At 44.6% G+C, this 27,709-nt stretch overlaps 1 protein-coding gene across 5 annotated transcripts in view; it reads right to left on the bottom strand.

The window, feature by feature from the left end:
* Positions 1 to 3,922: 3,922 nt before the first annotated feature.
* LOC147465920 (uncharacterized) overlaps positions 3,923 to 27,709 on the bottom strand; it is a 38,868-nt gene continuing 15,081 nt past the window's right edge. For 4 of the 5 annotated variants that reach the window (XM_086512870.1, XM_086512862.1, XM_086512887.1 and 1 more), the window contains 3 exons: positions 4,768 to 4,849; positions 4,568 to 4,665; positions 3,923 to 4,473 (listed from right to left, as the gene is read on the bottom strand). In XM_086512870.1, coding sequence (XP_086368996.1) covers positions 4,257 to 4,473; positions 4,568 to 4,665; positions 4,768 to 4,849 — 397 coding nt within the window. In that variant the 3' untranslated portion in view covers positions 3,923 to 4,256. Of the gene's footprint in view, positions 4,474 to 4,558; positions 4,666 to 4,767; positions 4,850 to 27,709 lie in introns of all 5 variants that reach the window. The other variant, XM_086512895.1, reaches the window with a different exon arrangement.

The following is a 27,709-nucleotide window of genomic DNA, read 5'->3' as shown; positions in this document are numbered from 1 at the left end:
ACTTTTAAAATCAACGCTATATACACATGGAGCAAAACTCTGTGTCCATGTTCAGCAATGTTCACTCACTGAACATCAGCCATTTAGATGAGTTCTTGAGATGGCCTAGATCTTTTTAAAGATGTGTCCCAGCGTTGCTTGGGCATATGTTTTGTTGGAGATATGCACTACTTCTTTTGTCAACATTAGTACTATTGCTCCATTGTAAAATGCCTTATCTAGTATGTGTTAATCATGGGAGTATTCATAGACAACAATTTTGCAGTTTAGAAGTTAAAGTCATGCTTGAGAAAAATCCTCAAGAAGAATAATATTTTGCAGACTGAAAATCCATCAATAAAGGCAGGTGGCATTGTTCTTTGCAATGAATCCGTGGATCAAAGAAAAAAATTTACACAGTTATATCAATGGCCGGATCATACACAAGTGAAGCATGGAAATAAGTTTACCCATGGCATATTTTAAAAACAGAAGAATTGAAAATAGTAGGGAATACTCTATAAATATTTAAACGTTTCTTGATGACTTTCCTTAACAAGGTTTATTATTGCAAATGTTTTGTATTAACAAATGAACTTTGTAGTACAGAGATGTTCGTTTAGCAATCATAGTAGCATGGAATCTCTACATTTTGGAAGTTGCAAGCTGGCAAAAAGTGGTTCTTGGTTTGAAGACAAGCCTTTATAGTGCTTTAAGGAGTAAAGGTGTAGTGCAATCAAGTAGAAGAATGCATCCATGGCCACAAGGATGATAAGGATGCACTCAACCACACTAGTATTTGTGTTTCAAACATAAGCATGAGAAGTCATAGAGTTTTGTGCTACAATGTGCATCAAAATTGGCAAAGTGGTAGAGTACAATCTGGCTTTACCATTTCATAGCATTGCTTTCTAGTGTAGCAGTAAGAATGCCCTTGACATAATATTACACTTGCATTTGTTATGGAAAAGCACCAAAATTCAAAAAGTACAAGATGCATAAAAAGCTATAAATACTTTAAAAAAACCATTTGAATTAAGATCTAGTGTCACTGTGAGCTCAAAAGAATAATATATGTATGCATTATATAGGCCTCTATCCATGCATTTTTTTGAAATATCATGCATGTCAAGGTCTAGCAAAACAACTTCTAAAGGGAAATGACATTTGTTTAATCTTGTTACATGGATGAAATGTTTTTATCTTGTACACTATCCTTATGGTCTAGAAGGACAAATTTGGAAGAGAAATAATACTTCAAAAATGAGACGTGTTCAATTATAGTAGTGGGAAGATTAACATTGATGATATGTCAATACAATGAGCAGGCTACCCACAATAAGATAAATGGTGAAACCAGTGTTGTGTTCATCAATTTTGCTTTTCAGTTTTGAATTACACTGAATAAGTGTAACATCAATGACATACCATTTAATATGCTGATGTGCTTGGTAGCTTATCCAAGATGGGATGCAAGTTCTGGGTTTTCACTCTTTATATGGTTTTTTTCCACATTGAAATCACATTCCTTACGGATGCATTGACTCGTTTCCAAAATCTATGGTGTTCCTGATTAGTAAGTTGCCCAAGATAGGACACCTATGTTGAACATCATGGTGTTAGATATCATATCAAAATTAAATTCATCAAAGTATATTTCTATAATTGATGTTCCAATATAGTTACTAAATCAATGGTATATATGACTCGATAAAATGTTTTTGGCAAATTATCCAAGACAAATCTCCCAAGTGTTGAAATACCTATCGTTTATATTTTTTATGATATCACATTAAAATCAAATTTAACAATGAGATATCTTATAAATATACCCTTCCAACTTTGTGAATCTTGTGGAGCTTTGGTTGTACTTCTACCAGTGTAATAGTCAAAGCCACATTCCTATAGGATATTTGATCGAGCTAGTGGTTACCTTTGCTGATTGTAACATTTTTGGTGTTTGCAATTCCGAGCAACATTTATTCTTCTCTAATTGTGTTGGGGTCGTTGCTCATGTTTAGAGTTCTTTTGCGTTCATGTTTTTGGAGTGACATTGTATGGTGCCTTAGCCAAAGACCTGCACTCGCTTGTCTCTTTTCTCTCACTCTTTCTTTTGTGCCGAAATATGGTGCACTGTCACCCTTCCCATGGTTTCAATCTACCTCTTCCCTTGTACATCTAAAATGAAACGTGATGTTACTTAAATTTTGATCGACATATTTGACAAGCCGTTCATCATGAGGTTGATTCCTACTTTATGTTTATGCTAATATTATAGGAGACTATGCTTGTGACATTTACTAATTGAGATAAATGTATCGAGAAATCACACTTGAAGCATATTTGAAACCCCTCTTCAATTGGTATGATTGGCTTTACAGAAGTGGATCCGCAATTGTTGGTCATTTAACTTAAAATGAGTGGTTTTTTTTTTGGCAATGCAAAAGTTGATCTTAATTTGGTTGCAAGCTAATGAGCAACACAAACTCTATTATAAAACACGCTCTCAAACACGTCATCAATCATATGCTAGTCATGTATCCTTCATTTCTACCCTTGAAAAGTAAATGCAAAACCATGATTTATGAGCAACTGCTGTTTCAAAGTTTGCAATGTGAAGTTTTTATCTTTCTTTGTATTACATATATTGACATCTACACGCAACCTTATATAAAACAAGGTTCTAATTTAGCATTAATATTCATCTCAATCCTAATATGCTTCTCCCACGTAAGGGAAATTTTATGCGTGCAAATTCAAATCTTGTGAACATTGAAAATACTTCTTATAGCTCATAGAGTTAATGCATTAAACATAATATCTCCATGCACTTATTATCTATTTGATTCAAGTTTCTTTTCTACATATATGGGTGCATTTTGAGTTGGAGACTTATAACAATCAACACTCTCATCACTCATCCAACCATAATGAGCTGCCAATCCACAAATGCTACAAATGATACACAACAAGTGGCAATTAAAGTCTCATCAAAATTAATACCCTTTTCCTAAGCTACTCTTTTTCTAGAATTCTAGCCTTAACACTCATCAAGCTTATGTTTGAACTTCAAAACAATTAAATGCAAGCTTGCTAGTAACAATAGATTTTGGAAACCTGCAATATGCATGTGTGTATGTGTGACGTTTTGTTTGTGTATGAAGAGCCTTTCCTTTAATATCTGAGAATGATTCACGTGCGTTTCTTGTTTGACGTCTACAGCTCTTGCATGCTCAATTTCAAGTTGCCCAATGTGCCTCAATCAAAGATGCCATTGGTGTAGCAAGTTGGATGAACTAGTATAACAAGGAATTGAATAAACCCCATTTTGTGCAATTGCATTGGAGCTGTTAGCTTCACTAAAAAATGCCCAAACTCAAATTTTGCATGCATATTCCATGTACATAATTGACTTTGAGTGAATTGAACTGGTGTTCTTTGCACTCGAAGGAAACCAAGCTTCAGAACGCATTTAGGTTTTCTTGATAGGATCTCATGTTTATGTGGAAGATGTATTTGATACTAGCAAAAGTTAACCCATGTCAGTTAGGATCTCATGTTTATTCACTGGCAGAACACTTCTAGTGACAAAACATAGCAAGCAAAGCTACCCCTACAGAGATGTTTGGAGTCCATAACTATTTAATAAAGTTAAAACAGCCCGCACCACCTCATTCTAGACAGTAGTAGTAGCTGTAGGTGTCTTGTGATTTTGTGTCACCACCCATACTTGAAACAAAACATGCAGAATATCCATAAAAGCCTGATCTTGGCATTTTGCAAAACCACCAAGAGCCCATTAATGGTCCCACAAAGCCTGGACATGTATCACCATATGAAGTAACCTTGCTGAGACAGACCTAAAGAAATTGCATAAAAATCAAGTAGAAGGTCCCATCCCTAGCGATTGATACGGAAAAAGCTCCAGGTAGCAAACACTGTATTTGTGCTAGATAGGTCTATCTTGATTGAGTGGAAAGTCTTGTATACAATTGTAGGGTTCAAGAAAGACAAAGCAAGCTGAATATTGCTCCTTGCAACTTCGAGCATTCATCATCGTCGTGTTAAGGTAAGGCAGCATGGAATCTGTCAAATTTTCTTCAGGATAAAGATGGAATGACCATCTTGAAGGCCATTGACTACAAATGATGAAACAACATTTGCTTGTCAGCTTGGAGCTCCTTAACACAACTATCAATGATTTTCTACAGACAGACTGGGCAGCTTCATTCCACCTCTGTGATTTAAACCAGTATTACATGTTGAAACAGAATATATCATCCTTTGGGAGGTGGCCTCAACATCCTGTAGTCTCCTTGACTCCTCCAACCTTGCCATGCCTTGTTATCACTTCTATTCTGATTTTGCCACCCTCTAGCACCACCACCTGCAGACAAATTATTGATGGCCCCTACCTTTGGCTTTTTGAACTGAACAGTGGTCTCCTCCTCCGCTGCAATAGCACTCCCATCTTCTCCTTTCACTGACTCACTCCTAATTTGAAGCCATGCACCAAAGCAAGCTCAAAATATGCCAATTTTTCTAAGGGAAGGTTAACCAAGACATAATAATAATTTACCTCGCTTACCTCGAGGAATCGATGGAAGCAGAGTGCGCAGCTTCCGCCTTCTCTTTGGCAGCTGAGAACCTCCTCTTGTGTACTGCCTCTGCTTCTTCTAGTAGTTTCTATAAGCCAAAACATTCAGTCCACATGAACTCCAAAAACTAGCTGACATGAAGATCATCTAAGAAAAACTGTATTTAAAGTATATAAGGCTGCTGTCATACATCAATAGATGTGTTGCAATTCTGGAAGGACATTCTTCCCAGTAACGCCCCTGGTTTTGGATCTCCTTCCAGAATAACAGTACTGTCACAAACCCAATCAATCTCTCTCTCTCTCTCTCTCTCTCTCTCTCTCTCTCTCTCTCTCTCTCTCTCTCTCTCTCTCTCTCTCTCTCTCTCTCTCTCTCTCTCTCTCTCTCTCTCTATCTATCTATATACTTGGAATTGTAATGGATCTATGCATCTTTCTCGGGGATGATCTTAGCCTCTCGCAGATCGCTCATATGCAGGACGTAATGCCGGAGATGACGTAATGCCGGAGATTAGAGAGGGAAGAGAAAAAGGAAAGATTGCCTTCTACCGAGATGGAAGAGTGGTAATACTGGAGCCACGCGCCACATGATGGTGCGAGACCCATGGGACCACACTAAAAGTTGCCGCCTGGAATTGTAATGGATCTATGCGCCTTGATGTGGGTGCTTTTGAGGATAGTTTTAACGGGAGAGACATCATCTTCTACTCTGAGACACATCTCAGGCCCCTGGGCAGACTATGCCTCACATTAGTGGATATAGATGGGAGACCGCCTGTAGATAGGAGACACGATCAGAGCACAGAGGGCGGGGCTCAAGAGGAGTGGTAGTGTTATTCAGGGAGAAGTTGCAACCATTGATACATATAGCTCGCAGGGATGAGCAAGCTAGGTACATGTGGGTGAGACTGAGAGCAAAGACAGACAGATATCTTTACATTGCTATTTGCTACTTTCCCCCAAGTACGTTAGTGTATGCACCACCCAAAGGACAGTCCCCCTATTCTATTTTGGATGATGACATCTGGGAGTTCTCTAGAGATGGTGACATCATCATTTTAGGGGACTTCAATGCTAGGACTGCCCATCATCAGACAGTATTTTATGATACTTCACACAAGATGCTGAGAGAGCTGGATGTTGCAGAGACGGGCCTATCCAGACTATCACGGGATGGGAAACATACTGAGTATGGACGACACTTGATAGACATGGGGACTGCACATGGATTGGTCATCTTGAATGGCCTACAGAGATTTCCTGATGCGGGGGGTTTTACATGCTTTCCACACAGACATGGAGCCAGCACTATGGATTATGTCATGGCACAGCCGAGTCTCATCTCTAGTATTCCGGATCTCATGGTTGGACCCAAACCTGTTGGTGTGGCAGTGGATCATGCTCTTGTGTCGTTAACCATCTCTTTCCAGTTCAGTGTAGCACACAGGCCACAGGCAGCAGCCCCTACTCGCTACACTTTTACGCGGGAGACAGACTGTGTATACATAGATGGGATCTACAGACGCCTGTGTATAGAAGAGCCAGGGCGACCTCTGGAGGAGCTGACTACTATATTGACACAGACATTACATGATGCAGCAGCAAAGGCATACCCACACACCCAGCCTGAGCAGAGACACCGTTCTGGGAGCATGCCCCAGAACAGCTGGTATGATGAGGAATGCCGCGAGACTAGAGCTAGATTCAGAGGGAGGTGCTTTTTGGGGACATCACTCACAAACAGTCACAGAAGAAGAGGGCATTTCTGGCTCGCCTAGAGCAGGACCTATACCAACTATTCTTGAGTCAGGACTCACGGGAGGCATGGCGGCTCTTTCATGAGCACTCCCCTTCCCCTACCATTACCTCTACAGAGGCCTGGGGCCAGTACGGGTCACCTCTATACACAGTTCCTGGACAGCCGCCCCTTCCCGACCCCCCCGATCCATGTCCCCACACATGTGTTTTTTTCACCGCTGAGATGGTGAGGAAGGCCATTGACAGGATGAGGACTAGGAGAGCATATGATCATGATGGCTTAGTGGCTGAGCACTTCATGCATGCCAGCGATCTACTAGCAGAGCTTCTAGCAGTTATGTTTAACCATGCCATGTGTGAGGGCTTGCCTGATACTTGGAGCCTATCTACTATTATACCTATCTTCAAGTCAGGAGACCCTATTGGAGCCTAGGAATTATCGCACTATTATGATCGGACACACATTAGCACGGTTGTACGCATCCATTCTTGAGCAGCAGCTGAGCAGAGAGAGAGAGAGAGAGAGAGAGAGAGAGAGGATACGCGCAGCCGGGCAAGCAGGGTTCAGGAGAGGTTGGTCTACTCTTGACCATATCTTGACACTCAGAGCCATCATTGAGGAGGGCAGATCACATCAGAGACCGATCTATTGTAGCTTTGTGGACTTCTGCAAAGCATTTGACACAGTACCCAGAGCTAGATTGATGCGCAGATTAGAGGAGATGGGAGTACCCACAGAGCTCATTTGGGGAGTCATGGTATTATACAGGTCAGTAGTGGGGCCTGTACGCACCTCAGAGGGCCTATCTACAGCCGTTCACTCCACTATTGGGGTGAAGCAGGGCTGCCCGCTCTCTCCTACTCTATTTGGTATGTATGTGGATGAGGTTTCTGACTACATTGAGAGAGATGGTGAGAGAGGCGCACAGCTGCAGGGACATGGATTCCACTATTGTTATATGCTGATGATATTGTGTTGATCTCCGACTCTCCGGAGGGAAAGCAACGTCACTTGGATGCTTTGCATAGGTTCGCCCATGAACGTGGTTTGTCTGTCAACCTTGGGAAAACCAAGGTCATGGTATTTAGTACCACCCCACGATGGATCAGGAGGTCAGCGCCCACATTCACATACGGCCAAGAGATGGAGTATACAGATGCTTACACTTACCTTGGAGTGGTTTTCAGTGGACCAGCATTTTCATTGAGAAGAGCAGCAAAGATTAGACTGACTACAGCCCATGCAGCATTGGGTAGATTGGAGAGGATGTGTTCACATGTTCAGTTCAGGAGCCTCGGACGAAGCTTTGGCTCTTTGACACTTTGATGGCTTCTACATTACTTTATGGAGCTGAGATTTGGGGACCTTCATTGGACCATCACGAGAGGACAAGTCGCACTGATGGATGGGGGGACATGGAGAAGCCACTAGTCTCTATGATCTCGCGGCTCATTAGAGCCAAGGCTTCGGTGCCACGTGCCATTATCCGGGCAAAGCTAGCTGCCCCCCCACTAGTGGTGGAGGCGTTCACAAGATCCGTCTCCTTCATACACCGCATGTGGGAACTTCCCAGAGACAGATATGCCCGCCTTGCACTTGAGTCCTCTCGACAGTTAGCCATGCAGGGAGATACAGCATGCTGGTATGGGGAGATGTTGTCATGGTTCCAGGCGCATGGATTCAACATAGACAGATTGCCCCCCTTCCAGTACTCACTGGATGCACCCTCTCTGACTCTTACACAGTCCGAGATCACCAGGCTCATCCACCAGGACCTGACTCAGCTAGACACCAGGAGGACATGGATACAGCCAGCACAGGAGTTGGGCATGAAGATGGCTTTCTACAGAGAGCATCTTCTCTAGCTTGGAAAGGACGGTTTTGTGACGAGGCTCAGATACATGGACACTCACTTGTCTCATGGAATACGATGTGCTATTGGCCAGATATGCGCATCTTCACACCAGCTGCGGATCGAGACTGGGAGATACAGTGGAGTACCGGCAGAGGCCAGGACATGCCTCCTGTGTGACATGGAACCTGAGACAGAGTTGCACTACACATGCCATTGCCCCGTCTACTACGAGATACGTGGCCACTTCCACTGCTTGTTCAGAGAGGGCTTCGGGCCACTCTCCAGAGTCATGCGGTACCAGGATCAAGGATGCTTGGGTCTGTTTTTTCTCGAGCTGCGCAGACACAAAGAGAGCTTGATGAGGGGAGAGGCTATCCAATCTCAGAGAAGGATCACAGACTTCTTTAGAGCAGACACTGGGCACCCGGAGGAGCTACTACCACAGGAGAGCTCGTCGCCTCACACCAGAGGCACACTGATCGACCGAGCGACCGAGCTAGGGAGATCCAGACGCCCACGACTGCGGAGGACTACACAGCATCGACGAAGGCTGCATCAGAGGATTCGGATCACTTTGGCCTGACATGCACGACGCTCGGTCAGGCTATTGACCATGGAGGAGATTGATGAGATCCGCTAGCGACCGATGCTGGATCTTTTGTGATTTAGCCATCCCACATAGCTGCTTAGCTCACACCTAGCAGTTTGGGATTCCATAGTATTTTATTTTGTCATTTTGTGTTATTTTGTATCAGATCCACCACATTGTAACTTTCTGGTCTCAGAGCCTTTTGAAGACGTTAATATAACATGTCATTTCATTTCATTTCATCATCTCTCTCTCTCTCTCTCTCTCTCTCTCTCTCTCTCTCTCTCTCTCCACACACACACCAACAACCTATTACTTCACCCTCCTTGAAGTGCCCAAAATGGTGCCTACCCCTAGGGGAAGTAAAAAGTGTTACACAAGATGCCCGTAGGCAATTACGAAGGCCAATGGCCAGACAACATAAAACCTGAAAAAATGCAAGGGGAAAAAAGCTCTCCTAGGGAGGGTAAAAATGCCCTGGCAACTACTATAGGAGAAGGAAGAGAGAGGGTATCCACCAAAGCCTCTGAGAGATGGGCACGTCCAAACAGCCGGAAGAAGGTATGGGACGTCACTGAAAAGCCCGAACACAGCATCAAAGGATGCGTTGAGAGACAACCACTACATAGAAGGGTGAAGGATGGGCGATAAGAAGCTAAAGAGGATGACCAAAAAATGCGGCCACAATAGATGCCCATCCAGAAAGAAGAAGAAAGCCACCACCAAGTAGCCGCTTCAAAGCACCCCGAAAGCGGGAGCCAATAAAGTCAGGGTCGAAAGCTAGCAGAGCAATCACCAGCAAAGTAAGGAGGAAAAAACAAAGCCACCAGTGAAATACCAGGAAGGAAATCGAGGAGACCTGGAGCAACCCGCTTAAAAGCACCACTGCACAGCATGGTTGGCGCCGAAGACCAACAGAGCAACCACCAGCGCCGAGCATGACTAAAGGGAGAGCAGCCACAATGTGAGGAAGAACACGGTTTAAAGGCACCAGTGGAGGTTCACATCCCAGCCAAACCCATCAAACCGTGTCACATGACACATCCAACCCTATGTGTCCGTGGACAAGCTACAGCATGATCAGGGTTCAGTCAGTCCAGTCAAGACTAGATAAGCAGTGATCTGGCACTTTTGTGAGTCTATTCGTAGACCGTGCATGCCCAATCATTGAGTGTAGATGCATATCCTCTGGTTGCACACAGCATGATCATCAGTATTCCCTTCAGAATCCATCAGATTCAGTCAAGGAAATTTTCCAGTGCATTTAGCCTACTTTCCCTATTTTTGGTATTTTCACTTATTATTTTTAAGTGACTTCCCAACAAAAGTAGGTAGGGCAATTTTGCTAAGGAAATATATAAGCAAACCCAAGTTAGCACTAAATGGCAGAAGAGGCAGCAGGAGCTTCCCGCTCAACAGGCACCTTCTCAGCAGGAACCCCCATCAACACCCTTGCGTTTTTGGTCTCCATCCTCGCCACAGATACCCCAGCGTTTTTGGTTTCCATCAGCATCCCCACCTAGCATTGGCGTTTTCAGCCTTGATCACCGTCGACAGTCCAAGATTTCAGCATTGCTTGATCGCCACAGTCAGTCAGCCCTAGTGTTTTGGGTTTCCCACTAAGGCCCTGTCGTTTTTGAATACCTTCAGCACCTCCACAGTTCCCTGGCGTTTTCAGCCATCCCCTGATCGCCAGCAGTCCCAGAAAGGCCAGCGTTTTCCCTAGTGTTAGCAGATCAGTTCAGCGTTTTTGGTTTTCAGCCGTGAATGCATCAAATGGTCAGCGTTTTCATCCCTAATGGACAGCAGCAGATTCAGCCCTAGTTGGTTGCAGATATCCCCCGTTTTCAGCCCTAGAAAACGCAGCCAAGCGGAGATTTTCAGCCACCCAAACAGTCCAAAGCTTAGCAGATTTTCAGCAAATAGAAGACCACAGATTTCAGCCCTAAAGTCGTCTTCGTCATCACCGTCGTCATCATCGGCATAGTCCCAGATTGCATCAGTCCATTGCATCGTCATTGTTTCACTTTGTGCAATCAATAAGTAGACCACTCTCGCCGACGAGAGTGGGGCCTTCGGAGGAGGGTTTTACGTCGTCTCTGGTGTCGTATCTCTCTTCTCTCTCTATCTCTCAGTCTCATACATTTGCACGCACAGTGTCCATTCACTTTGTTTGTGATCATAGCACTTCCCATTAAGAACGGAAGGCTCTCCCTTCCATAAGAACTAAAAGGAACCTTGAGCACAGTTCGAAGCACTCATCTTGAGCAAAGCGCAAACAATCATTCCGCTGCACCTACCATTGGTATCAGAGCTTTGGCAGTGTTCTGTATCACTCAAGGAAAGAACCACAAGAGCCACAAGAATTTTTTTTTGCTTGTTGAGGTCGCACGAACCCAAGTTCGCTTGGGTGTGTCGATTCCTAATCGTGTTTTGTTGAAGAGTGACAGGAATCCCAAGAAAGAAGGGCTTGTCCAGCCTCCCCTTGTGTCTCTTTTCACTCATTAAGAGCGGACCGCGCACTTAGCGGCTGGCCAATCGACGTGAGGTGGGAAAAAGCAACCTTGGTGTGAGCGCAATGCCGCCAAGGGGTGCGCCCGCAGAAAGGAGTAGAACTCGATGAAGAGAAGATCCTTCTCCAACGCGATTTGCAAGTGAAAGAAAACCCTCAAGAACCTCAAGCACCTCAAGAACTCAAGACCCGCAAGAACCCAAGCTCCTCGTGAACTTAAGAACCCAAGACCCCCAAGAACCCAAGTTCCTCGTGGACTTAAGAACCCATAAGAACCCACAAGAACCCACGACTTCAGAATGGTCATCACTCGAAGCGGAATGGATACTTCGCTTGGAGGTGATGAGCATGAGAGAGGCGAAGAAGAATTTTCCCCACCAGGAGGTTTTTCTGATCCTCCCCCTTTTCCATCTACGACAAGGATTGCACTAACTCCTATGGAGGCTTTCGATAAGAGGATGATGGACAGGAAGTTAGAAAGCGAAGAAAGAATCGCAGCCATCAAGCGTAAGTACCAAGAAACAATGGCAGCCATAGCCCGTGCGAGCGAGCAAGCCCGCTTGGAAGCCAAAGTAAGAAAAGCAGAATTTGATCGAGAAAACAAAGCAAGACAAGCAGAATTTGATCGCGAGAACAAAGCCCTCAAAGAAAAGAGCGACCACCACAGCAACGAGTTTTGGCGACTCTATTCTCAAGTTCAGGCACAGATGCAAGAGATTTGGGGAAAGGAGACTCTCTCAGTCTCTTCTTCTCCAAAGTATGACCCACAGGATTTGCATGATTATGAGCAGCATGATGATTTGGATGACAAAGACAAGCATGATGATTTGCATGATCAAGATGTGATTTCTCACGAGCATGATGATTTGCATGATCTAGATGTGATTTCTCACAAGCATGATGAGTTGCATGAAGATGATGTGATTGTTCACAAGGATATGTGTTAGTGGATGCTTTTTCTAGCGAAGCTAACCTCGTTTAGATTCGATCAATCATGAAGAACCGATCTTGGCTTTCGAGTCGAGGTCCAAAGAACCCCCACAGGACGATTCGATCATTCAGGAAGAATCGATCTTGGCTCTCGAGCCTAGGTCCAAAGAACCTTCACAGGAAGTATTATGTGTTCGCATGATTGATACGCACGCATTGTTCGAATGTTTCATCCGTGATCGTTTCCTGTATTTTAGTCAGCATCGTTATGTGATCCCTTTTCCTAAGCATTACATATTGTATATTGAACACGTTTCTCTCATGGATGAGCACGAATGTATGTGGATTTTTCGTGAAAAGCTAAAAAGTATGTATGTCAGAAAGTCACATTCCATGTCTCTTCCTTGGCATGACACAATGTCCGAACGAGCACATGAAAGTATGAGCACCAAGCATGGGCATTTCCATTGTGATTTGCCACAGTCAATTGATTTCGATCAAACAGAAAAGATTCGATCTCATTCTTTGCATGTGTTTGATAAACGGGTTGTCACTCCGTCTCTATGTTCATCTACATTGCATACTCAGTCTTTAGAGAAGACAAGATTTTTTCCCTTCACTTTACATGGAATGGGTATGTTCATGTTCTTGTGTTGGAGATGGTTTCAGGAACTTTCAGCCATGGAGATTCTTGAAGCAGGTCTCTAGACGAAGTTGAAGTAAGGAAGGAGCCACAGAAGACTTTGTGTCGCTTTCGGCGCGACCCAAAGAAGCAAGCGTTGCAGACCTTTATGAAGTTCAAGTACCGCACGACCCGCACATCAGAGTGGGCCGACAAAGAGTCCCTTCCAGGATTCCGGATGCTATTGGCGATCTCCCTCGGCGCCATACAGTTCGGTACCAATACCTCACTTTGAAAAGGAGGGGATGTCACGTGACACATCCAACCCTATGTGTCCATGGACAAAGCTACAGCATGATCAGGGTTCACTAAGTCCAATCAAGTCTAGATTAGCAGTGATCTGGCAGTTTTGTGAGTCTATTCGTAGACCATGCATGCCCAGTCACGGAGTGTAGATGCATATCCTCTGGTTGCACACAGCATGATCATCAGTATTCCCTTCAGAATCCATCAGATTCAGTCAAGGAAATTTTCCAGTGCATTTAGCCTACTTTCCCTATTTTTGGTATTTTCACTTATTATTTTTAAGTGACTTTCCAACAAAAGTAGGTAGGGCAATTTTGCTAAGGAAATATATAAGCAAACCCAAGTTAGCACTAACTGGCAGAAGAGGCAGCAGGAGCTTCCCGCTCAACAGGCACCTTCTCAGCAGGAACCCCCATCGGCACCCTTGGCGTTTTTGGTCTCCATCCTAGCCACAGATACCCCAGCGTTTTTGGTTTCCATCAGCATCCCCACCTAGCATTGGCGTTTTCAGCCTTGATCACCGCCGATAGTCCCAGATTTCAGCCTTGCTTGATCGCCACAGTCAGTCAGCCTTAGCGTTTTGGGTTTCCCTGTCACCAGGAGGTGTATTTTTCATGTTGCCTTCCGTAAATAAGTACTAGATATTTTTATTTATTTTTATTTTTACTTGTTTTCCCCGGGACCCTTGAAAAGGTGTAAGTGGACATTGTATGGCCAGTGTGAAACGGTTGCGGCCGAATAGGTTTCTCACATCGGGAGTCTAGGTCGGTCGGTCTGGGACTGGTCGGGCCAGTTAGCACTGAATTCTGATGAGTATGGAAGCCTGTGTGCGCCAAATGAAGTCTGGGCCACTCGAAAAGTCACTTATAACTTTATAAGTCAGTGGGAACTAGAGAATTAACTCAAAGGGGCAAACTGGACACTTGGCAGGAGGAGAGCTGCCTGTAGGACACCTCAGTTGGAGGGGGCGCCCAATTTAAAAGAGGAGGCTGATTTTTTCTCTAAGTGAGCTACAGTGTGTGTGTGAGTAGTGGGTGCAGGTCTACAGCTTTAATGGAAAGCTTGCCTTCTCCTCTGTCTCATGTAGCGCGATGATTTGCTCTCGTGCATCTCTCTCTCCCCTTTGGCACATATGGTAATGCCCCACTAGATGGGCTACTCAGTTGAACATGTACAGTTCTGGGGGTTTATGCGCGTTTGCCAAGGCAAGAGCCTTCTGAACAGGAACCGGATTAGCTAATTGCTAATCCCCCACAGGTACGCACAGTTCCATCGCGAAAGATTGCGAGTTCGGAGAGTTTTCTCGCGTGAAAACTCGTCCAATTCACAGGGGAACTGTCCCATTGCGTGTGGGAGCCCTTGGGACACACGTAGGCGTGTTCGCTCCGCTAAAAACGATCCGAAACAGCGAATTACAGCCTGCTGTGTTTTTCTGCAGGTTTAGGGTTTCGCACCTAAACTGCAAGGGAAAACCGGGGAAGTCTCGTGAGAGCCTTGGGATGCGTGTACAGGCTTTTGGGCACCCGGCGGTGAAAAACAGGGAATTACAGCCTGCTGAAATTCTGTGACAGCTCGCCAGAAAGCTTCCAGATAGCGAGGGAATCCGTCCTAGACAAGTGCTTTTGACCTACAGGGGTTTTTGCGCCGTTATGCTACCAAAATCAGGTCGAAAACCTGCGTTTTCAGCCCTCGCCAGGTTTGGACAGCTTTGTGAAAGCTTGTGCGAAGTGGTCGGATCGTCTACTTGTCCAATTTGAATAAAGAAATACCGAAAGGGGCGCCAGTCTTTGGGGCCTACAGGGTGTCGGTCTCGTGTGCGCAGTGACATTCTAGTCGCTGGACGCAACTGTGTTCTCTTCCCTTCTCAATGCTCTGTGTAAAGTTAACAGGTAATTGAAATAGTACCGCCCTCTACGTTGTACAGGCCGGTTATATTCCCACTAAGGCCCTTGCGTTTTTGCATACCTTCAGCACCTCCACAATTCCCTGGCGTTTTCAGCCATCCCTTGGTCGCCAGCAGTCCCAGAAAGGCCCACGTTTTCCCTAGCATTAGCAAATCAGTTCAACGTTTTTGGTTTTCAGCCGTGAATGCATTAGATGGTCAGCGTTTTCAGCCCTATTGGACAGCAGCAGATTCAGCCCTAGTTGGTTGCAGATATCCCCCATTTTCAGCCCTAGAAAATGCAGCCAAAACAGAGATTTTCAGCCACCCAAACAGTCCAAAGATTAGCAGATTTTCAGCAAATAGAAGACCACAGATTTCAGCCCTAAAGTCGTCGTCGTCATCGGCATAGTCCCACATTGCATCAGTCCATTGCATCGTCATTGTTTCACTTTGTGCAATCAATAAGTAGACCACTCTCGCCGACGAGAGTGGGGCCTTCGGAGGAGGGTTTTACAACGTATCTGATGTCGTGACTCATATCTCTCTTCTCTCTCTATCTCTCAGTCTCATACACTTGCACGCACAGTGTCCATTCACTTTGTTTGTGATCATAGCACTTTCCATTAAGAACGGAAGGCTCTCCCTTCCATAAGAACTAAAAGGAACCTTGAGCACAGTTCGGAGCACTCATCTTGAGCAAAGCGCAAACAATCATTCCGCTGCACCTAACAAACCGCCATCATAGGGAGGCAAACACCACACTGAGGAACCCGCTACAGCCACCCCCACAAGAAAGAAAAAACAAGAAACAAAACTCACAAACTCACTCATTTGCACACAAGCACACACCCAACAAATACACCATTTGTTATAAGCCCAAACTATAGATTCAATAAGTTATTATGAATAGCCGCAACCACTAAATAGAAACATTAGACTAAAGGCCCGGACAAAATGAGCCACCCAGCCTGCAAGCGAGAAAACTAAGAACTCAAAAAACAAAAAAGAAACAACCAAACAAAGCAAGCCACATATTGAAAAACACACCCCCACACCCACACACATGCACTCACCCACCTAAACAGAACGCAAACAAAAACAAACATAAAAACAAGGAAAACTTATCGAAGTAACCCTGAAATTTAAGGCCTCAAATTTCAAAAATTCCCAAAATATCCTTGTATCAATTTTAGATGGATTGCTCAAATTTTGCAAAGTTTAGTCTTTCTTACAATAGAGATCTATCTTTAAGTTTCATATATATGAAAATTTTCACCAATCAGCTAACAAATAGAGGCGTTGTGTCGACTAATAAAAAGATATATTAGCTTGAGAGCCCACAATACCATCCAAAAGCCTAGTTCTATCATCTTCAATTGAGGGAAAACCATTGTTCCTCTGAAGCGTTATGCGAGAATAGCAAGGGTATTTTAGCAATTTCAGAAAAAATTCAAGGGTATTTTGAGAATTATGAAATTTGAGGGGTATTTTGGAAATTTCCTCAAATTTCAGGGGTAACACCAAGCGCTTCTTGATTTGTAGCTCTGTGAAGGATGCCTGAAGAAGAAAATGTCACAAACTGCTGACGTGTCAACCATTGAAGATGAAGGGGGTTAGGACTCCGTGATCCTAACCATAGCCAACCTGCAGATCCCGACCGAGGGGCCTAAGACCTAACTGAAGAAGCAATAGCAGAAGCTCCTACCAACTTAATGAAGCCGGCGCAGTGGCTTCAGTAAGTTCCCACCAACTTACTGAAGTCGGACAAGTGGCCTAAAAGACAAAAGGGGTTAGGATTTTTAGAGCTTACAGCTCTGGCAAGGGGCCTAAAACCCTTCAAAATAACCCATCTGACCAATTTGCGTAGCAACTGATGATGTGGCGGCTTGTACGGTATTTCGGCTTGTACGGCCTTTAGATAAGTGTGCTGGGCTCTCCCTTTGGTATTCTACAGTGTGGAGAAGCAGAGAAAACAGCCAAGAGCTTGTACCTAGTTGGAGTAATATAAAGAAATACCGAAAGGGGCGCCAAGATTTGGGGCTAATGCCATCTGGGAGTGGAAATCCGTCACTCCATGTCTCACGCATGGATTCTCTCTCTCTCTCTCTCTCTCTCTCTCTCTCTCTCTCTCTCTCTCTCTCTCTCTCTCCAATTGTTTTGAAGTGCTTCTCTTGCAGTCTCTTCTTTTCAGTTGGCACGTGGTATCAAAGCTTTAGTTGTGTGCTTTTCTGAAAGCATAACAATCCACCCAAGAACAGACAGAGCAAGATGGTGCTTTTGGATTCCACAAAGTACCTGCAGTTCCTCCTCGATGAACTGCGCGACATACTCTAGAGCATCCTCATCAAAATCTCTCGCTTCTGTAGAGCTTTCAACAGATCTTGAATTACATGTTGCCATTTCGCTTGCCTCAGGCAGTTCCTCCTCCTCCCGCACCAGAAAGCACAAAAGCCTCTTCCCAACTGAAACCGGCCTGTTAAATCCAAAAAGGGCGGTAGACCTAGACTTAAACCTTATTTGCTTTCACCCATTTAATTTGTCGCCCACTTTACCTGTACTTTCAAGACACAACAAAGGGGAAAGGGATACAGGCTGCTAGATTGCACGTGTATGACAAGACCGACACCAGACTGGCCCCTAAATTAGGCGCCCCTTTCGGTATTTCTTTATTCTTTAACAGAGGGAATAAAACCTGAGGTTCCCTACAAGCTGCCCCGCACAACCTTGGCTGAATTTCAACTGTTCTAGCGTGATTTCGACAACATAACTGTACTAGGACCCTTCACAGTCAGTATTCCCACGCATTGGATGACTTTCCCGATGCATACGGACACTTTGCAAAACCTGGCGAGAATCTGCAGCACGCTAAATTCTCTGTTTTCTGCCCTGAAAATGCGCCAGATCACCTTTACAACGGTCCCCTTGCGTCCCCGAACCTCCTGGGGGTATTAGGGTCCGTTTAGGGCCAAAACCCTAAACCTGCAAAAATACACAGCAGGCTGTGATTCATTGTTTCGGGCTCCGTTTTGCGTGCCGGTCGCATCCGTAGCAGCTCCCGCACCTATAGAGCTACTTGCCCTTTGAATCGGACGAGATTTCGCATGTGAAACCTCTCTGAATCACCTGTACCTGCGGGGGATTAGCCGCTAGCTGATCCAGTACCTGTGCAAGAGGCTCTCGCCTCTCCAATCGCGCATGAACCCACACAACTATACATTGGTCAATTGAAAAGCCCACTAGAGGGGCATAACATACTGCCATAGGGGAGAGAGAGAGCAGTGCGTAGCGTACAGGGCATCACTCCTGGCACCGCACTGTACATAAGAGGGAAAGGAAGCACTCCATAGCTCTTAACCTGTGACACGGAGCTCCAAAAAGAGCCTCCCAGCTATAAATTCAGCGCTACCTTCTCTTGCATGAGGAAAGTGCACAGAAATGTACCACTTGGCACATTTACAGGCTATTTCCCGTTTCGGGGTTGCCGCCTAAAAATCTCCCAACCGGTTGCCCAGTTGACTTCACGGCAGAGTAATAAAATGTTCCCCTTGTCATTCCGGAGGTAATGACGTGAACACATTTTCAGGTCCATAAATAGCAATTCCCTAAATTTTAGGAGATGCTGCCATTGTATCTTCCTAGGTCATCCGACCCTCTTTGTACACTACAGCCACACCAAGAACTGAAATGTAGCCTCTGTATCAAAGGATTCCACTTGGCTAGTCAATGACCCCACTTTGGCTAACCATAGTGCTTGTCCAACCTTAGTGCTCTCTTGCCCTCAGCCCTGGACTCCCTATGAACAATTCCACACTAGCTATGCAATGCAGGGCAGTTAGATTTCCCGAGGGGTGTTTCCAAAAAGTGAAAGTAAATAAATAATAAGAAAGAAATCAACAAAAAGGATAGATAGTAGTCACATGCTGGTGACACATCATTTGCATATTGTTCCCTCATATCATCAAGTTCATGATGATAAGGAATTGACACAGCTGAAATTTGTGGCTTCCTTGACAAGGCATCAGCCACAACGTTCTTCTTGCCTTCCACATGCACAATCTGAAAATGGAACATGAACAAGATATTTGCCCATCGCATATGCTTCTCAGATAATTTAGCCTGTGTCAAGAAGTATCGCAAGGTCTGATGATCCATTTGGACAACGAAATCTACATCTAGCAGGTAGTGTTTCCAACTTAAGAGCGCATGAATGACGGCCTGCAATTCTTTTTCATAGACTTGCATAGTCTTTTCTAGCCCTTGCAAGATTCTACTCTCATAGGCTACTACCCTGCCATCTTGCATTAGCACTGCACCAATGCTACTACCACAGGCTTCACACTGGACCACAAATGACTTCCTAAGATCTGGCAACACAATGACTGGATCTGAAGTCATCTTTTCCTTTAAAGAGATTAAGAGCTAAAATCTCTTTCTGTTGTCCATCTAAAGGTGACTGCCTTCTTTTGAAGAGCATGTAAAGGTGAAGCAATCTTAGCGAAATTTCGGATAAACCTTCTGTAATAGGAGCATAGTCCCAAAAAGCTTCGGACATCGTGCACCGTCTTCAAATTTGGCCATGACTTGATCGTTTCAACTTTAGCAGGATCCATTCTGACACCTCTTTGAGACAATGTGTCCAAGAAAATGAATCTCTTCCATAAAAAATTCACTTTTCTTTGCATTGATGAGCAACCTATGGCTGCGTAGCTATTTGAACACAATGGCCAAGTGATGCCTATGCTCCTCTTCATTCTTTGAGTAGACTATCATGTCGTCAAAGAATGTACCAACAAACTGCTGGTGTGGACGGAAAATTCTATCCATCATCCTATTGAACGTAGCAGGAGCATTTGTGAGACCAAAGGGCATCACTAAAAATTCGTAAAGGCCAAACGTTGTTCTAAAAGCAGTCTTGTGCACATCCTCTTATCTAATGCGGATCTGATGGTACCCACTCTTTAGATCTATCCTGCTAAACATAGCTGCTGCTCCTAATTTGTCCAGAATATCATCAATTCTAGGTATAGGGAACCTATTCTTGATGGTATTCTTGTTGAGTGCACGGTAGTCGATGCACATACGCCATGAGCCATCCTTTTTCTGCACCAATAACACTGGAGAACAGAATGTAGATGACCTGGGCTGAATCAGCCCCTTTTCTAACAGCTCCTGTACTTGGCTCATTATCTCTTTCGGTTGAGCCGCACTAACCCTGTACGGAGGCTTATTTGGTGGGCTACTGCCTGGCACCAAATCTATCGCATGGTCCTCGGGTCTCTCTGGCGGTAATTGAGACGGTAATGAATCGGAAAAACAGTCACTATATTGTTGTAAAAACATTGACCTTTCTTTTATCTAACACAAATAAATTTGATTCATCACAATCTGACACTTCACGTGCAAAAACCAAGTACGCAGAAAGATGCTTTTTCATTACAGAAGTAATAGCAGAAGCTGATATAGTGGGAATAGACTCCCCTTTAAGCTTTACATCCAGAATGTGGGTCTTTCCCCTGCTCTGTACAGTGATCTTTTTGTTGTAAGCATCCATGATTCCCTGTACACGAAACAACCAAGGAATGCCTAGCAACACATCACATCCATCCAGTGGCATGATGTAAAATTCTTCAGCATCTACAGAGGACTGGATATGTAGGCGCAACTTTCCGATGATGGGTGTCACAGCCTCTGTATGGCCAGGACATGCCAAACTTGCCTCTGCTGTATACCCCATCTCTTCATGTCTGATTCCCATCTTTGAAGCCAATTCTGGGGAAATGAAGTTGGCACTTGGATCAAAGAAGATAAGCATTGTTTGATCCCTGACCTTTCCCCATGCTCTGCAAAGCTCACTTGCATTTGAATTTGGCTTGTCGCCCACCATATCTGGCACTAGACCAGCCATGGGCCTCTTTCCTTTCCTGTCCTCCTTGTCTTCAGAATCAGCTGGCCTTTTCTTTTGAGGACAATTGTAAGCAATGTGCCAGGCTACTCACAGATAAAGCATTTGTTCTCTGACCTCACGACCTTCTTTTGCTCTTCCGACTTGCGAGGAAAACGTCTTTTCCATTTCTTTGTTGGTCCCTTTTCTGATTCAGCCGTAGCTTTATCTTTCCCTGCGTTGGCCGACTCCTGAGTCCCTTTAGGAGCCTCATTGGGAACGTGCTTCTTGGCTGAATTTTTCTTGCCTGATCTTGTCTTGACGCCAGTGTTAAATTCACAATCTTCTCCCTTGAGCAAACCATTCCCAGTGTTTGCTACCTCGATGAGCTGCGTCCAAGTAGTGACTTTTGTCTTCGTGCAATATTTTCTCAATCCTTTGGATAGGCCACAACAATATTTTTCAATTTGTTCTGTCAATGGCACAAACCTATAGGAAGTTACTAGAAGTAGAGCTTTCCAAAACTTCCGATTGTAGTCATCCAGATTCTTGCAAGTGGCAGCATTAAGCTGGTGCCGTTCTGTCATGACATCTGCTTCAAAGTCATCAGATAACCATGCTGCTGCAAAAATCTGCTTGAAGTAAATCCATGTGGACGGAGCTTGCCCTTGAAGCAATAAAGTTGTCCACCATTGTCCCGCATTCCCTATCAAGAAAGTGGCTGCCTTGCGGACCTTTGAAGCCTTTGTAAAGTCCCCCCCTGCATAGGCCTTGTCAAATTGCTGGAGGAATGAGACAGCCTTCTTCCGGTCATCAAACCCTGTAAAGGTCGTGAATGTCACACCTTTGCCACCTTCTTTGTACGGAGTTGGCCTCTCCAGCGGCGTTAAGTTGTCATATGGAAGTGACTGAAACATGGGAACACTGTTAGGGTTCATCTGTGTTCCTTGGCCACTATTAAGTTGACTTGGAAATGCCATATTTGGCTGTTGATTTGTAATTCCAGCCATACCAAAATTTGTCTGTGGCATTCCAAATTGGCCCTGAATGCTTTGAAACCCTGGTAGCATTCCCGTGACACCATACATGGGGTTAGGCATCATTGTTTGAGCACCCCCAAACACTGTTCCTGGCGTGTAAAACTGATTTCCAGGTGCATCACTAGCCATGCTCTGGAATACCGATCCACCTCCAAAATAGCCAGGATGTACTGAAGGTGGTGGGAAGACTTGTTGCATAGCCTGTAGGTTGCTTCCCTGCCCATTAGAACCAGCTACAGGCTGCTGAAAGGTGGCTGGCTGAACTGGTACAACTTGGAAGACTGGCATTTCAGCCACCTGTTCTTGCACCTTAGGCACAGGTTGTGGAGACTGCATGTTCTCCGTCAAGTGTACAGCTGTTTCCATTGACTCTGCAATATGAATCACCTGTGCTTGAGCCTTAACAAGCTTTTGAATATGATCCAGTGACCCAACTTGCTAAAACGGAAGAGGAGGTTGCAAAAAGGCTAAAAACCTCGGGTTCTGCATTACTTGTGTGAACATAGCCACAGTAGTAGCCAACTGGGTCCTGAATATATCATCATCCGTTTGTGGTGGTCTTGAAGACTCACCCACTTCATGTGTCTGTTGACCCTGTGAAGAGGAAACCTCTTCAGTCACATCATCTGGTCTGTCAGCCATAAATGCAATTCCTTGTGTCTGGTCTATGATCCCCTGTGTCTTCAAGCCCAAACTGACCAAGGCTCACTTCTATGGAAAAAAGTGATTTAATCCCGGCGATGGAACCATGAAACCGGCATGTTAAATCCAAAAAGGGCAGTAGACCTTAGACTTAAACCTTATTTGCTTTCACCCATTTAATTTGTCGCCCACTTTACCTGTACTTTCAAGACACAACAAAGGGGAAAGGGATACAGGCTGCTAGATTGCACGTGTATGAGAAGACCGACACCAGACTGGCCCCTAAATTAGGCGCCCCTTTCGGTATTCCTTTATTCTTTAACAGAGGGAATAAAACCTGAGGTTCCCTACAAGCTGCCCCGCACAACTTTGGCTGAATTTCAACTATTCTCGCTTGATTTCGGCAGCATAACTGTACTAGGACCCTTCACAGTCAGTATTCCCACGCATTGGATGACTTTCCCGACGCATACGGACACTTTGCAAAACCTGGCGAGAATCTGCAGCACGCTAAATTCTCTGTTTTCTGCCCCGAAAATGCGCTAGATTACCTGTACAGCGGTCCCCTTGCATCCCCGATCCTCCTAGGGGTATTAGGGTCCGTTTAGGGCCAAAACCCTAAACCTGCAAAAATACACAGCAGGCTGTGATTCATTGTTTCGGGCTCCGTTTTGCGTGCCGGTCGCATCCGTAGCAAGTCCTCGAGCTCCCGCACCTATAGAGCTACTTGCCCTTTGAATCGGACGAGATTTCGCATGTGAAACCTCTTTGAATCACCTGTACCTGCGGGGGATTAGCCGCTAGCTAATCCAGTACCTGTGCAAGAGGCTCTCGCCTCGGCAATCGCGCATGAACCCACACAACTATACATTGGTCAACTGAAAAGCCCACTAGAGGGGCATAACATACTGCCATAGGGGAGAGAGAGAGCAGTGCGTAGCGTGCAGGGCATCACTCCTGGCACCGCACTGTACATAAGAGGGAAAGGAAGCACTCCATAGCTCTTAACCTGTGACAGGGAGCTCCAAAATGAGCCTCCCAGCTATAAATTCAGCGCTACCTTCTCTTGCATGAGGAAAGTGCACAGAAATGTGCCACTTGGCACATTTACAGGCTATTTCCCGTTTCGGGGTTGCCGCCCAGATGACTTCACGGCAAAGTAATAAAATGTTCCCCTTGTCATTCCGGAGGTAATGACGCGAACACATTTTCAGGTAGCAATTCCCTAAGTTTTAGGAGATGCTGCCATTGTATCTTCCTAGGTCATCCGACCCTCTTTGTACACTACAGCCACACCAAGAACTGAAATGTAGCCTCTGTAGCAAAGGATTCCACTTTGGCTAGTCATGACCCCAATTTTGCTAACCATAGTCCTGTCCAACCTTAGTGCTCTCTTGCCCTCAAGCCTGGACTCCCTCTGAACAGTTCCACACTAGCTATGCAATGCAAGGCAGTTATATTTCCCTAGGGGTGTTTCCAAAAAGTGAAAGTAAATAAATAATAAGAAAGAAATCAACAAAAAGGATAGATAGTAGTCACACGCTGGTGTCACCAACAACCTACTCGGTCGTCGATTCCGATTAGAGGAGTTTTCAGGAACATGGTTCAACCATCTGATTTGTACCCAATGCAACCGCCTTTGCCACCACCTTCCCCACCACCACTTGGATACAATGGATGGAGCGGCGAGCCCGTATGGTTTCCCCTACTATTATCCACATCCTGGATTTTCACTGAATGAGCCACGGAATTCCTCAAAGATAATGCTATGCAATGGTGGAGTTCTAGCATTAAAGTCCTATATAAGTGACCCTGAAGGTCACTTCTTCTCAACAAGAAAGTACCCCTCAGTACCCAACGCCAATAGTAGCACCAGTTCAACGTTTTCTCAGCCTCAGCGATTCCCATCATGAGTAGCAAATCAATGTTACAGACTTGTTTTGGACACTCCAAGTCGAAAACATGGCACGACACACGAGAGAATCACTTTTAACACTTCACCACTTCATCACGCTTAAAAAAAATAGAGTCGACACGGCCCGACGTAGTTCCATGCCCAGAGATATTGGCCCCAAAATCTCACGCCCCTTTCGGTATTTATTTTTATATTGATTAATGCTTGAGCAAACTAAAAAGTCCGAGGGTCCTCTCAACTCAATTGCTCGTCAGCAGACTGAGAGAATAAGTGGCTCTGGGTTCATATTTATAGGCCCCAAGGGCTTCAAACTAAAAAGCAATTACATGAAAAGCTTCAACTCAAAAGCTTGAGGTCCCAAAAGCAGCAGGCGTGAAACGCAGAAATCCGTACGCTGCCACGTCAGCATTGTCAGAGCAATTCGTGGGATTCGGTACTACTGCCACGTCAACATGTCAGCGCAATTTGTGAAGTTGTCCGTACGGTTCTGCCATGTCAGCCTTCATCAATTTGTTGACCTATGCTCAAGAGCATCGTCAAATTCTTCTTGCAAGTACAACTTTTGCCCCTTTTGGTATTTCTTTATGGAAAAATTACCAAAATACCCCTCTAATTTGAGGAAATTCCCAAAATACCCCTTAATTTTCAAAAATTCCCAAAATACCCTTGTATCTACTTTGGTTTGATTGTTAAAGATTTTCTAATCGTCATTCGTTTTTGAAAATTGAGATCCATTTTTGAGTGCTCAGCATGTAATTTGTCACCAATTACTATTGCAAAAAAGGCAATTATGTCTAAAAATAATGAAGCAATTCATCTCCAAAGCCTACATAACCAACTCAAATTGTAGTTTTAGCATCTTGTATGATAGACAGTCACTCTTCTTGTGAAGACCTACAAAAAAAAATTATTTTTGGAGAAATTTAATCTCACAACCAAGGGTATTTTGGGAATTTTGGAAAATTTGAAGGGCATTTTGGAAATTTATGACAAAATATAGGGGGTATTGGGGTATTTTGCGAATTTCCTCAAATTAGAGGGGTATTTTGGTAAATTTTCCTTTCTTTATATTGCGTCAACACAGGACAAGCCGGTACTCGAGACTCTGCACCTTCGCCAGGAAGCATGCCAGAGAATGAGCCCTAACCTCATATTTAAAGGCCCTAGGTCCCAAAAGCAGTTTACAGTAAAAAGCCTTCAAACTCAAAAGCATTTGGTCCAAAAGCAAAGCCAAAAAGCTGCCAGCATAAATCACGGAAATCCGTACAGCCTGCCACGTCATCAACCAACGCAAAACGCGGAAATCCGTTCAGCCAGCCACGTCATCATGCCAGCATAATTTTTGGAAATTTGCCACGTCATCAATTTGTGTGTGTGTGTGTGTGTGTGAGTCCTGCTTTATTTTAATTCTTTATGTCACTTGGGGCCCCATCGAACGGGGTCCCCATAAGTTGGTAGGACTTCTTCTTCTGTTACTTGTTCTTCTTAGGGTTTAGGCGCTCAGCCGACATCTGTAAGTTGGCCCCCTTCTTCACGGCTTTGACACATCAGCAGTTTGTTACATCTCTCCTTCTTTAAAGAGAGTAATCGTCCGCAATTACAGCATATCTCCAAAACAACTCAATCAGTTTGCTCTTTTTTTTTGTTAAGGAGTTAGCTTCTCCTTTCGGCTCTTTTGATCAAGGCATTAGCTTCTCCTTTCGTCCAGATCGGAACTCTTGATATTCCCGCGTAGTAAAATTAACCATCACGCCCAGACCGTACTGATCTTCCACGGGTGTCTTGATGCACTAAAATTACATTCCCAGGCAATCTCATCCAATTAGGAATATTCAATAGTTGGCACATCACAATGCAACACAAATGCTCACATATGCATGTTACAAGACATAGAAACGTAAAACCGCCGATGAACACTCCTCCCGCATAACCTAACAAGGTCCGGGCCGGGAAATATTCAACGACTCCCTCATCACTCCTCCCGCATAACCTAAAAAGGTCCGGGCCGGGAGATATATAGAGGCCTTTTACAACCAAACGCCCCCCAGACCGCAGCCTGCGTCGTTTGGAGGTGCTGAGAGTAACCACTGCTCAGACTTCTTAATACTCCTCCCGCATAACCATCCAGGTCCGGGCCGGGAGTCACAACAACAATTATTTTACAAGCATACAACCAAACGCTCCCCAGGCGTCAGCCTGCGTCATTCGGAGGTTTTCAAACATACAACGAATGCTCCCTAGGCGTCAGTCTGCGTCGTTCTGAGATTCAAACAATACCAAAACAATATTTCTCACTTCTCCACCCGGGAGTAAAATCACCAAATCATTGAAACCAGTATCAAACCAGAGTCAAACAATTCAAATCGGCACCAAAACAGGTTCAAAATAGATACCATCCATTTCAAACAAATTTCAAACAGGATCACCAAAACAGATTTCAAACTTAAAAAGCAATCTCGACATCAGTCGAGCTCGAAAATTCGACTGACGTTCCATCCTGGAACCTGCACCAAAGATTAGGGTTAGGTTTATCCAATAGGGTCGTAGCTGAGCACAGCATGGTCCATCAGCTCTTGGACAAACAGTGTTTCTTTGGTGGCGATGGTAGTCCCAAGATAGCAATCACACTGAACCTCCAAGGTCACCTGCTTGTGAAGAGGCATCTACTGAAAGATGTCGAGAAATTTCAAGTTATAATCTGCTAGGGTTTCCATGGCAAGCATTTCAGGATACCCCACTCTGCCAGAAGTTGCACTTCGAAGGAAGATGTCAGAAACTATATAACTTCAGGCAAAAATTTTCTTGAAAGCTTGCCAAGTCCTTGGAAGTGTGCGGCTTGGTAGCTATAGACATCAACATCTACATCGCACTGCTTCTGAGAAAAACAATGACTCGAAACAAATATGGATCCTTCTCTTGTAAGTGATCTTAATGGCTTATGCCCTGTAAGACATGAGCGGTGAAGAGGGGAGCGCGCCCGATGCGCGATGAAGTAAGGGTGGAAGTGACTAGTAAGTCCGGGTTGGTCGGCGAAGCTACCTCAAATCAAATTCCAATAGCTCTGTCTGCTCTTTTGTAGGACTGGTATGCTTTCAGAAAAGCACATGCCTGATGCTCTGATATCACTGCCACAAGACGGGCACTACGTGCCAATAGAAAAGAACAGATTGAACAAACTTTTAGCACTTATTAACAAC

The sequence above is a fragment of the Adiantum capillus-veneris genome, chromosome 1 (assembly GCF_014529385.1).
Source record: "Adiantum capillus-veneris isolate H3 chromosome 1, ASM1452938v2, whole genome shotgun sequence".
NCBI classification, from domain to species: Eukaryota; Viridiplantae; Streptophyta; class Polypodiopsida; order Polypodiales; family Pteridaceae; genus Adiantum; species Adiantum capillus-veneris.
This window is presented reverse-complemented; position numbering and strand designations above follow the sequence as displayed.